The 13,730-nt window shown below is 29.0% G+C and overlaps 1 protein-coding gene and 1 non-coding gene across 2 annotated transcripts; one reads left to right on the top strand and one right to left on the bottom strand.

The window, feature by feature from the left end:
• Nucleotides 1–2,969: 2,969 nt before the first annotated feature.
• LOC124919777 (xyloglucan endotransglucosylase protein 6-like) lies at nt 2,970–4,401 on the top strand. Its single transcript, XM_047460110.1, has 4 exons — nt 2,970–3,189; nt 3,272–3,372; nt 3,468–3,661; nt 3,847–4,401. The coding sequence occupies exons 1-4, from the start codon at nt 3,024–3,026 to the stop codon at nt 4,265–4,267; spliced, it is 882 nt and encodes a 293-aa protein (XP_047316066.1). The 5' UTR covers nt 2,970–3,023; the 3' UTR covers nt 4,268–4,401.
• Nucleotides 4,402–5,636: 1,235 nt separating this feature from the next.
• TRNAR-CCU lies at nt 5,637–5,709 on the bottom strand. The gene has a single exon. It is a non-coding gene; the product is annotated as a tRNA-Arg (tRNA).
• Nucleotides 5,710–13,730: the final 8,021 nt, after the last annotated feature.

The raw sequence follows: 13,730 nt of genomic DNA on the forward strand, positions 1-13,730 counted from the left end.
GAAATGAAGAGGGGGACCATGTTTAAAGCATTTGGCTTGATTATTCTCATAAAAATTGTATATAATTAACACCTTTAATTCTCAGCAACAAAACAAAATTAACACTTTTTAAACATCAACAATCAACCAAGTGCCATAAGATGAATTTTATTTATTTATTTGCTCCATAAAAGAAGGTTAAAGTTAATACGGTAAATGTCATTATTTCATATTACAATTTTGAGTATGGATAGTGAAAGAGAATTTAGGAGGGTGAATAATGTGTCACTGTATCACTTGTTGGAAAAATAATAAAGGATAATCTGGAGATAAAAATTTTGTTCTTTTTTTTAAATCAGATGGTAGATTGTGTCACGTCATTCTTTACTTCAAATTCTCTCCATCATTTCTCAAACTTTTATAGTCTTTCTTATCTTCTCTTTTAAATATTTTTTTTTTTATTTTTTAAATAAATAAAAAAATTTAAACAGAAAAAGTAAAAATAAATATCACAGTTTTAAAAAAAAAAATATACCAACTCATATTCCAGTGTTTTTTAGATCCCATAAATTTTGGGGGTGGGTGAGTCACAGACAGTAATGTTTAATAGCTAGCTGGCAAGCCCATCCCCAAAACAAAAAACAAAAGAGGTCACCTTTACTTTGCCTTTTATATCCCCCAAATTACAGCCTGGACAATAATAATAATACTCACCAGCTGTACTCTCTTACGTGGCTCCTTCTTATTGGTTAGTGTTACTACTCATTCTTTCCACAAATAGTGACATGTCGTACTACATGCCTCCCCAAAATAAAAATAAAAATAAAAATAATTTTTTTTAAAAAAACAGCCAGCCTTGTGCCAGCTAACATACGTACTACAGTTCCCAACGGCTATATTCTTCTTCTATTTTGCGTGGCTATCTTTAGGACCATATGGCATGCCACCTGGATAATAATATCCATGCATAGATATCTGTGACCTTTCTTTATTTTTAAATTCCAATCTTACATTTGTTACACAAGTTAATAAAATGAAGAAGTGATAAGGTTTTAAATTTTCTTTTTTTATTAAAATATTTTAAGTTCAAATAATATATGATCATTTCATTAATTTATAGTGGGTACAGTTATATTATTATCACAATTATTATACATTGTACCATATTATTATGTCTTGTTTTCTATTAATAAAATACCATATTAGCCAATATATGTGACTGGTTTCATAACTTTGATTAGTTTGTATTTATAGGATTGTTTATTTTTATTTGCTTCTTTTATTTAATATCATCCTTAATAAATTCATACAACTTAAAATATATACTTTCACAGTAGGTAAATAAATATAACAATAGTTTAAGGCTTTGAGTTTTTTTTTTAATTTGGAGAGATAAATGATATTTTTATGATAATATTTAAAATGTTAATATGTAATAATAATCTAAAATAAAAGTATTTTAATAAATAAATTTAATAATATAATAAATGAGAAGAACATAAACGAGTGAAATGATATTTAATTAATTTGAATTATTAAGTAAAATAAAAAAGTAATATGTCACTCATAAATATTTACCTTGCAAGTAAAAAATCATGTTTATATTTCTACACTTTTTGACTTTTAGTTTTGAAAATAAGAGTTTATATTTTTAAATAATTAATACATCCTGGCATATACTTGCTATATTTTTTGTAAAGACTTTTTTGAGTAAAAAAAAAGTTTATACGAGCGTACATATATTATATAATAGTAATTATAATACACTGATTTTTTTTTTCACTTTGTTTTAATGGTAGGAAGCACATACAAGTTTTTTTTCTTTTCGGTTGTGGGTTTTTAAAAAACTAAGAGAGAGAAAAATTAAATAATGGGTAATGATTTTGAAGAGATAATGATTATTTTGGAAAAAAAACTTAAAAATTATTGATATATATAAATAAAATAATAATTTAAAATAAAGAATATTTTAGTATTTTAGTTAATAATTTGAGTGATGTGATGAATTAAAGTGGAGTGAAATATATTTGATTTTGAATTCGTTTTTTTAATAAATCATAACGAACCAGGCCTAAATTTTACAAAGATAACACAACCTAAATATGGTTTTAAGTTAAATTTAAGGAATTTGTAGTGAGAATTTTGAATCTAAAATATTTTCTTTATACAAAATTGTAATTATTTCACTCAGTTCATAAATACACAACTTATTAAGTCAATATATAAATACATTAAAATAATTAATAATTTATGTGAAAACTGTAATAAATTTTATTAGACCAAGAGTCTGTTTTATATTGGGTTATTTAAGGATTTTTATTGGATATAAAAAATAATTATTTAGGTTTTAATGGATTTATTTATTTTAGTATTTTTTATTTAAATTGTATAAATTAATAAAAATATTTTATTATTTTGATATATAAATAAAATAATTAATAATTAAAAAAATAGGATACAATATGTAATTTTTTTTTATATTAAATAATAAAAAAATAAAACGACCATAAGAGTTTGTTTTTTTAGTTTATTTGTTTTTTTTTTTTATCAAATTCCTATATGTTATTATTATTAAATCACTTAAATTATTGACTAAAAAATATATATATATATATTATTATATTTATATTTTAAATATAAATATACATTTTATTAAAAATATAAAATAAAATAAAAATTATCAAATAAGATTTTTTTTTATTTAACAAAAAAAAAATAATCTTTACCATTCTTAAAATCATAAAAAAAAAAAATTTACTCTACAATTTTTTTTTTTTTTTCTCTTTAAACCCTTATCCGAAGAAGGTCATAGAAAGAAAAAGAAAAAACTAATGAAATTAAAACACAGAGCATTGAAAGCCCCTAGTAGAGTACTTTGTAAGAATTAAAAATTTGAATTGGTATTGGTATGGGTAAGATTAATTTGTCATACGTCTCTTGCTAGGGAAGCCAAAGGAGATAAGGCTATAAAAGGACGCATATTTAACCTATTGAAACTCATCTTCTTCACAAAAACCTGAAATCTTCATATTCCAAGCAAAGCAATGGGTCATTCTTGTTCATCAGTTCTTCTTCTGTTCATCATCATGAGTCTAATGCTGGGTTCAGCATTCTCATCCAAGTTCGACGATCTCTTTCAGCCATCTTGGGCCTATGACCATTTTGTCTACGAAGGAGAAACACTCAAGATGAAGCTTGATAACTATTCTGGTAACAACTAACAACAACACTTTTCTGTTTTTCAGTTTATCATCTTCTTCTTCTTCTTAATAACCTTTTTTTTTGATAATAGGTGCTGGGTTTGCATCCAAAACCAAGTATATGTTTGGAAAGGTCACCACTCAAATTAAACTTGTAGAAGGTGACTCTGCTGGAACTGTCACAGCTTTCTATGTAAGTTCTAGCTATTACAGATTATTGAATGAAAAATCTTTTCTTTTTCTTTTGATCTGATTTGATTTATCAATCTGTGACTGTGATGTTTACAGATGTCATCAGACGGTCCGACCCACAACGAATTCGATTTCGAGTTCCTGGGCAATACAACAGGAGAACCTTACCTGGTTCAAACCAATGTTTATGTTAATGGAGTCGGTAACAGAGAACAAAGATTAAACCTTTGGTTCGATCCCACCAAGGATTTCCATTCCTATTCAATTTTCTGGAATCAGCGTCAAGTTATGTAAGTTTTCATTTTCTCTTTCTCCCTTCACAAAAACACAAACAAGGCATGGGTCTGAATTCTGAAATGATTTAAAGTAATAGTGGGGTCCAATTTCAGATCAATAATTGTACTAATGGTTCTGGTTCTTGTTCTGGGTCCATACCTAATAATAAATGAAGTCTTTATTTTATTTGATGGATCAGATTTCTAGTGGATGAAACACCAGTTAGGGTTCATACAAATCTAGAACACAGAGGAATACCATTCCCAAAAGATCAGGCAATGGGGGTCTACAGTTCAATCTGGAATGCTGATGATTGGGCAACTCAGGGCGGTAGGGTTAAAACAGATTGGACCCACGCCCCATTCGTGGCCTCATACCGTGGCTTTGCAATAGACGCATGCGAGTGCCCGGCTAGTGCGCCGGCTAGTGAGAGTCAGAGACGGTGCAGTAGCAGTAACGAACGTCGGTTTTGGTGGGACGAACCCACTTTGTCTGAAATGAACCTACATCAGAACCATCAGTTGATTTGGGTTAGGGCTAATCATATGGTTTATGATTATTGTGAAGATACTGCCCGATTCCCGACCATGCCGACCGAATGCGAACACCACCGCCATTGATTATTCATTGTCGATCAACAAAAAAAAAAAAATGATGTTTATATTAGGACATGAGCTCCATGTTTTGTTATTTTGTTTTTAGCATGTAATATATGGTGCACCTAGATTATTATTTAATTAGTTCCTAATTTCTACTTTTGTTTTTATATGTTTAGTCAAATTCTAGATCTATATTAATATATGAAAATCGACCCAAAAAAGTATTAATATCATAATTTATGTCACATAACTGCATAAGTTCAATAATATTTTATATATTGAAAAAGTGTAATATGAACTGATATGTTTTTTCAAATGAAATATCATATTAAAAATTAAAAAAAATTCCATCATATTTTTGTTCTATTCTAAATATTTGCATAGAATTTCAAAGATAGTGGTGGCCCCAAAGAATGGAAGTCTGCCTCTCCTCTAATATTATATTTTTCTCAACTTGAATTAATTAAATATTTTTTATTTAAATGATTTTCATGTCACAACTCTCTAATATATTTTTATTTCAAAACAAACTTAGTTGTATTATATTAAAATTAGAAATGTCATATCCAACTCTACTACTATCCAAAATATCTTATATGAATAGCTCAAGAGTAAGTAAGTATAATTGCTGAGTAAGATACAAAGCTAATATTTTGAAATCCCAAATAAAAGTGAGAATATCTGCCTTGTTAATTACAATTGATTACGATTCAAGAACTTAATTCCAGAATAAATAAACATTTATCATCTCGAGCAATACAAATAATAAAATTTCAATAAAGTTTTTTCGGTGGTTATATTATTTGTCACATCGTAATTGAATTTTGTTCAACAACTATTCTCCAGTTAAGTTCATTTTGCATTGGTTCAAATGACTTTACAAAAAGAAACGAGGCTGGTTTGATTCATGGGCTTCCTTTGTGAATTAACCAACTTCATTTTGTCACCTCGATTTCTAACACGTTGAAAATAACCGATATCGAGAAATCATAACAAGAAGAAAACACATTCCCTGGATTTACAATGGAGTGACACTATCTGCAAACAAACAACAAGAAGAAATATAACAATTATAGATATGGTTTACCTACTTAGGATGACCCAGACCTGCCAAGGGTTACCTTTTATTTTTGTAATGAATATATAAATTTGAATAAATTCGTGTCACTCTGACTTATATTCATTTTTTGTTTTCTAAGTTTCACCTTGGGAAGTTTAGGATTTGGAATTGAAATATGGTCACGTGCAAATGTGAAACCCCAGGACAAAAATAAAATGACAATTAAATACACCAATTCATAATGAAATATTATTTTAAGACATAAAAAAACTATTTAATATATATATATTTTTTTTTGTATAGAAGCATTTAAAAATAAAAAATTACATTCGCGTCAGGTAGGGGTCGAACCTACGACCTTCTGCTTAGGAAACAGACGCTCTATCCACTGAGCTACAGACGCTTTTATTTGATCTTAAACAAATAACTTTATTAATTAAGTATTTTAATGAACAGTTTTGACATAATATTTTGGTTTTCATAGTTGGTGGTTGGAAATTAAATAATGTATTTATTTGAAAACGTAGAATAATATAATAATTAATATGAATGACAATATATATTAATCCCTAGCTAGCTAATTATAGTAAGTACATCATGCCTGGTAAGAGTCTTCTAGGCTCCAGCTAGCATAGACAATTACATGCCAACTGTGATTCACTCTAGATTAGATCTGGCTTTTGGATATTTAATTTTCAGAATAAATGAATTAATTAATTGACCATATTAATTAAATATTATATATATATAGAGCTGCTAAATTCTTAATTGCCCTCTTCAAATCACTCGATTGACTGCATGCATGCATGCATTTATAAATTTGACAAAAATAATTAGATGGAAGTCATCACAAAACAATTAATATTATATAATGCCACATGCAACCGCTCATCATCTATCATTTTTATTCCTATTAATTACACACCAAATCTCTTAACTCTAACTTAATTTCCAATAATATTATTTTATTATCGATTGTCTCTATATAGTTTTTATTAAAGATTGAGTGTGAAATCTGAAATTTATGAAAATAATTCATGTGCTCTACCACTAAGATAAGAGTCTTCATGTTTAAATTGAGTGCAACACGTAGGACGACAAATTAGTCAAGCCAAACTCAAGCCAACTTGAACTCGAGCTCAAGCGCCTAACTTGAGTGCAAGCTCAACGCAACTATATACCTGCAAATTCGATTTGAAAAACTGGAATAAAATTAAAATTTCAAATATTTGTGTATGAAAAAATATTTATTTTAAATTTTAAGTTTTAATATTAAAAAAAATAAAAAAAATATATTATTTATTATCATGCTCGAAAAAGCTCAACAAGTTATTTATATGTGTTCGAGTTAGAATTGAATATTAAACAAGTCGGCTCGAACTGGACTCGAATTTGATCAAAGTCAAACACATGTCGAGTTTTAATCGAGCGGCTCACGAATAATTTGACTCATTTGCAGCCCTAACAACAAAAACCTTTATTCATCTTAATACTACTCCCTCACAAACATGTTAAATTCAGAGTTTTATTAGAATTGATACATTAAAAATAAATATGTAATTCAATTTTTTTATTGTGCTTATTGAATAAAACAAAAGTATATATATATATATATATATATATATATATATATATATATATATATATATATATATTTGAATAAATTTATTTTGTATAGACATTTAAAAAGTTTGTTTTGTAAAATGATTTACAATTATTAATATATTATAAAAAAAAGTAATAATTAAAAAATAGATAATGTTTTATTGTTTTTGTTTATGATTAAAAGATATTGATAAGAATATAGATGAAAAGATTGTATTTTTTTTTTAAATAAAAAATGAAACTACATAACAAAGCCTGATTATTGTATGCATATTTTTGTATGGAAGTAAAAGTCATGGATGTAGTTCTTACCTTAAAAAAATAAAATAAAATCTCATTCAATTTATATAAAACTATGCTTTTTTTAATTTAAGGTTAGTGTTACTTATATTACTATAATAATAAAAAAAAAGTTAGTTACATATATTAAATGATGAAGAACCGTGTTTCTCTGAGTCTTAGTCTCAACTACAGGTTACAGAGAATCATGTCAATAATTTAATTTTATTTGGATGGTCCCATTTCCTATAAATTAATAATGAACCTTCTCCCCTATTTCGACCCACACGATTATCTCTGCTGGAGATCCATTTTTTCTTTCTTTCTATATATATTTAATCATAATTATATATACATCACCCACTCACTATATCAAACTCCTCATAATTCTAATTATGATTCGATTTCTCCTTCTTATTCTCGCCGGAATCATTCTACTTCAATCAAGACTGGCCAACGGATCATCGAGAATGACCGGCCAGTATCATATAAGCGCAGACCCGCCTTCAATCGCCACGCCGTTATCAGAAGGAGAGGACGCGGTTGGGGAATCGCCGGAGATGGGTATCAAGCCAATCATGACAAAGCATTCCTCGTCGGAGGCTGGCGGAGATGTTATTATAGGAGGCCTTGTTGTTGCAATACTTGCAGCACTTTATTGCTACATTCGGGTCACTCGCCGCCACACTGTTGGCGGCGATAAACTTTCCTCTCCTCTCCCCGTAGTATAAATTAGTATAATACCTTAGATTCCAAAGTGCTTTGAATGGAAACGGAGTTTCATTACTCGTGTTCGTGTTGGTATTATAATAGTAACAATTGTAAATACTTTATATTAATGGTCCATATTGTGTGTTTCTTTCAATTTAAGTTATTAATTAAAGTTCAATATTAAATACATATAAGAGCTTTTCAACTAAGGTTAAAAGTGCAAAAAAAGAAAAACAATTATGTAATGATTGAACTTTAAACTTGATTTTTGAATGATTAGGAACTAATTGTGCAATCAAATCAAAATATATCATAATTTGATTATAATAAAATAATAGAGATTCTCATGAGTTATTAATAATTGAATTGAGACTATATATGCATAATTTTGATTAATTGAATTGGGATAGATGATCATGAGCTATCAATTTCATTGAAAACGAGTCCTACGTCAATTCAATTGCAATTATTGGAAATGAGTCGGCCATCTATTCATTTATTAGTTCCTTTTAAAGGCGCTTAGGTGTGTTTGGATTATCTAAGATAGAGATGGTACTCCTACTAATCTTAACCTTAAAAACAATGTTGACAATCATTAGCCTAACTAATCTTGTTTTTGAGAGTACTCGAGATTAGGTCTCGATCGAGGACTCCACAAAAGAAAGTTATGATCCTTCACAATAGTTGATGCTTGGATATGATATAGTGGATGAAACATCACATTCCTAAATGTGTAGGGAACACCTTCAAGTTCAAGTTCTCCCAGTTTAGGAAACTATTGAATAGTTATTTGAAAACAAACTTTTGAACAACCAATTACTAGTTATTTATGTCCATGAAATATTCAATCTTGAGTTTTGTTATAAAAAAGATGAGTTATATATGCATGGACATGGTTGAGAGTTGAAATGTCCATTAATTTAAGCAATTAATGCCCCCACAGCTTCAAATGCAATGGGGTCTATGATTTGCCTCTTTTAACTTTTTATTTCCTTTCTAATTTGTTTTTCGTGAAAAGTACTGGAGTTAAGTTTGAGAAAAAAATAATATTGTTAAGCTTCATTATAAGAATCTTTTTTTTTTTTATTAATTTATATGAGATAATTAAATTTATTAACCTACATTAGTACTAAGATATTATTTATACACTAATCCAACTTTAAAAACTATTTCATATGGTACTTGCATTTGTAACGTGGGGATTCCTAGCTTATTTGTTAAAAAATGAAAAATCTAAACTAATTATATTTGTTAAAAAAAATTGATCAAACAGATTTAAACATTTATCAAAAATCATATTTTTTTTATTCACTCTTTTTATTTTTTTTTTATCTAATTCAATCACTTATTGTATATCAAATAAAATTAAAATCACTCTTAAATCTTATTTTAATAATTTTAAAAAATAATTATAATAATATGATAAAATACAAATTTCCAAATAAACCATACAAAATTATTTATGTAAGTATATATAATAATATGAATATGATGAGTTTTTATTATTATTTTAGTATAAATATATGTGATTGACCATATACTATTGGACCTTAATTTTTTAAGAACTCAAGGATGCTTGGTACGTGGTTTTTTTACTCAGGAATGGGAAAGGGAATAAAATGAAGTGTTTGGTTGATGAGTTTCATTCTAGAACTTTGATTTGATTCCCGGATACTCAGGAATCATCCATTCCTCTCTAAATTGGGAGGAATGAATCATATTCCCTTGTAATGTATTTTCTCTCCCATGATTGTCCACTCTCCCACGTTCTCTCTCATAATTATAATTATAATATTATATATATATTTTATAATTATATTAGACGTTCTTTTATAATTAAAATAATAATTTATTTTAATTTATTTATTGAAATAAATTATTTCAATTATTTAAATAATATTGAGAAATTATTTTAAATAATATAAAATTAATAAAATAAAATAAATATTTTAAAATAATTATAATAACTAATAATAAAAAAATTATTTTTATATAATTAATTTATATATTATATATTAATAATAAAATTATAATAAATTAATTAAAATATAAAAACTTAAAAATAAAATAACAATTTTATATAAAATAAATATTGAAAAAATATTAGAAAAGTTAGATATAAAATATTTTAATAATTTTTTTTATTAAAAATATTATACAATGTTAATAGTATATATTATTAAGTGAAATATTATATTTCATTTGATTTAATTATTAATATATAATATTTTTTAAAAATTATCTTTATTAATAGATAATTTTTATTTATAAATAAAAAAAATTGAATCATTCAATTATTTTTTATATGTATTTAAAAATATATATATAATTAATATAATAAAATATTAGATATTTATATTTTATTAAATTAGAACACACTTCAATATTTTATATATTTTAAACAATTATAATATAAAAATAATAATATTTTATATTTTTAATTAATTAATTAAAATAAAATAAAAAAATAAAAAGATTAATCTAATTCAATTATAAAATAATATTAATAATTTCTCTCTAATAAATCTAAACACTATCAATGGTATTGAGAATGATTAATACTCATAACCAAACACTACACTTCTATTAATCATACCCATTCTCATTCCACACATCTATCAATCCCATTCCTATTCCGATTCCCTTATTTGAACCAAGCGCCCCCTCACTCTAAAAATAGATTTGTTCGGGCTCAGATATGATGTTGCAGATTTGGTACTCCACCTTACACCACCTTCACAAAAGTGATTATTTTATAGAATAAGTCAAAATTAATTAAGAAAGAGAATGAAAAGTCAATATATATTGTGAATGTGAGTATAGGGTGGAGCACCAAATCTACTAGAACAGATGTTGGGGGATTTGTCCCGAGTTTCATAATCATAAAGGATGAATATAGCACCTCACTAAGTATTAAGTAATATAAGAGTCTAAGAGATTAAATGATAAGGGGCAAATATTGTTTCAAAATTTTAACATTAAACGTGGATGTGAGACACATTAATTATAAAAGTAAATTGAGTCTTAAAAGTTGGCACATAGCTTATTAAATAATATATCTGTACCCAAACATGAAGGTTCAATTCTTACTTAAAAATTATATATAACGTCTTTTTAGCCTTGGTTTAAGCGTTGATCATTCCTTGTGTGAATATGTCAAGGATGGTAAATGTAATGCAATTCTGAGACGAATTTCAAAAGGCGGAAAAAATCTTGAGGAGATTAATTAGATGTCTTTTATTGAACAAGAGAATTCACATATTTGGAAGGTTGAAGTAAATAGTAAATGCATGGTAATGCATTCGAGTTAGAGGGAAGATTATTGATTAGGCTCATTGTGCATGGCATCTAAAATTATACCCGACATCAAATTGTCATTTGGCTTGCCCATCGTGAAAGACTCGTGAAAGACTCCTGATGAGAGACAAAATTAATAAGTTTATGACGATCCCGAGTACGTGCTGTATTCTTTGCTCTAATAATGAAGAATCAATCATTGCTCACATCCTTGGTGAGTGTCCTTATACTGGAGTAATTTCATTATACACATGGAGGCAAATTCCATTTTTGATGGGCATGCTCTTAACTTCGGATAATTGAGAGCTATGTCAAAGATGAAATATTACATTTGGAGAAGTCACGAAGGTGTCTATGTTTAAGGCTAAATGATTAGATTTGCAGTATTGTTGCTTGTTTGTATTAATTCTTGTGAGTTGTTTTCTCTTTAAAATTAGAATAAAAGGACTGTCTTGCTTTAATCCATGAACTCGTGTATTTTTTTTCCTTTTCGGGTTTTAATTAAATCGAAAATCTTGTTCTTTGGATGAAGTGTCATGCATTGAGAGATATTGACGAATGATAGATGAATGAAACAAAATGTGTATTATGGCAAATCGTTGTAAAATGTGTCATAAAAAGGTGGAGTCAACGCCTCACTTGCTCTTACACTGTGATGAAATTGTTGCAATTTGGAGCTCATTATGGAACATTACTGACATATAGTGGGTTATGCCGAAATCTATCGTTAGTTGTTGGAAAGTATGGATAGAAACAATGAGCTCTGGTAGTCTGAGTCGTTGAGCTCCTATCCCATTTATCTTTTGGTGGACCATTTAGATTGAAAGGAACCTGTTAGATAAAATTAGACCGGTTAATAGAACTTAACACAAACAAATATTCTATGCAGGAACAGACAAAGAACCGGACCGGTCAAAATCACTCAACCGGTTAAGAAACTCCATCGGTCAAGTCATCAAACCGTCTAAAATCCTGACCGAACAAGAAAGACAGGATCGGCCAAAACTGAAGGCCGGAAACACCAGACAGTCGGTCAATCAGAAGCTATGGAAAAACCGGAAGTCATCCGGTTAACATAAACAACCGACCAGCATAAAAAGACACTTCGGGTATCTGTTGAGAATGATACCAAAGGAACAGACTGAACATTGCCATATCCATACAAGTTTGAGGACAGTCTGCAGGGTGCAGAAGACAGTCTTATAAGATCTTTCTACTTCAGAATAAATCAGAAAGACAATCTCCCAAGTACAGACAACTGTCTAACCGACAGTTACCACATTGAGTAAAAGACAAACCTAGCCGGTTTGACCTACATACTGAAAGAACAGACCGCCAAGTCTGAAAAGTTGACCGTCAGGTCTGAATCACTGAACCTCTGCTCAACCAATCAAATTCAAGGAAATGAAATGTGACCGTTGGCACATTTCATCTATAAAAGGAGCAGCTGAAGAGGAATAAATGTGAGACACAATGGACAATTAATTTACAAGTGATAAGATTGTGTTCTATCTCTAGAGAGCTTAAGTGCTAAGTTGAAGTGTGTATTTACAATTTCGGTTAAAATTGTACGGGTGTTATCGAGCAGGAAATAAGTCTCGATCGGATTGTGTTTGTATTCCTTAGTGAATATCCTTCTCGCGGTTTCGAGAGGAAGGGGTGACGTAGGAGTTTTATCTCCGAACATCCATAAAAACATGTCTTGTTATTTACTTTCTGCCAGTTCTACATTCTAACCGATTTGTACTAACCCATTTACACCGCTATAACCGATTCAACACTACCTAAACCGAATCACTAAGATCCAAAACCGACCCAGCAACCCCCAAACCTGTCCTATCCAAAACCGGTTCTGCCTATCTCGTGAGTGTGCTGCTTCAACCTGAAACAAACCTCTTCCGCGCTTGAACCTGGTTCAAGGGTTTGTGACAGTTTGTGTAGTATTGAAACCCTGGTGTTAATCTCTAACCGGATTAATCACCACCCTTTGAGTGAGACGCGCTAACCAGTCCAACCCCGGTCCTCCAGCCGCGACCTAGATCCTAACAATTGGTATCAGAGGAGTTAGTTTCAATACTCAAGCAAGCATGTCTTTCGATAGGCCACCAATGCTAGAAGGTGATGACTTTGCCAACTGGAAGGCACGTATGCACCTACACTTAATCACCATGGATGATGAGATGCAGTTCATAATATCCGAAGGACCGATAATCATTGACAAGGACAAGAAGGATTGGACAGCTGAAGACAGAAGAAGAAATAACCTGGATAACCATGCCAGAAACCAGATTTCCAACAGTGTGGACAGAAACACGTACTGCAAGATCAGAGACTACAAAACCGCAAAGGAAACGTGGGAAATGGTTATACAGATTCATGAGGGAAATGAAAGAACCAAGGAAAACAAGGTAATGTTAGCTACTCAGAAGTTTGAAAGCATCAAGATGAAACCGAGAGAAACAATGAGAGAATACAGTGACCGGTTCACAGGTGTGTTAGACGAGCTAACAACTCTTGGCAAGAGGTATGATA

Source organism: Impatiens glandulifera, chromosome 1 (assembly GCF_907164915.1).
Source record: "Impatiens glandulifera chromosome 1, dImpGla2.1, whole genome shotgun sequence".
Lineage (NCBI taxonomy): Eukaryota > Viridiplantae > Streptophyta > Magnoliopsida > Ericales > Balsaminaceae > Impatiens > Impatiens glandulifera.

Excerpts from the sequence above, each read along its gene's own strand:
- LOC124919777 (XM_047460110.1), top strand. The coding sequence starts at position 3,024 with ATGGGTCATTCTTGTTCATCAGTTCTTCTTCTGTTCATCATCATGAGT. Across the intron at positions 3,373-3,467 it reads GAACTGTCACAGCTTTCTAT|ATGTCATCAGACGGTCCGAC; the intron begins GTAAGTTCTAGC and ends TGATGTTTACAG. Across the intron at positions 3,662-3,846 it reads TGGAATCAGCGTCAAGTTAT|ATTTCTAGTGGATGAAACAC; the intron begins GTAAGTTTTCAT and ends TTGATGGATCAG.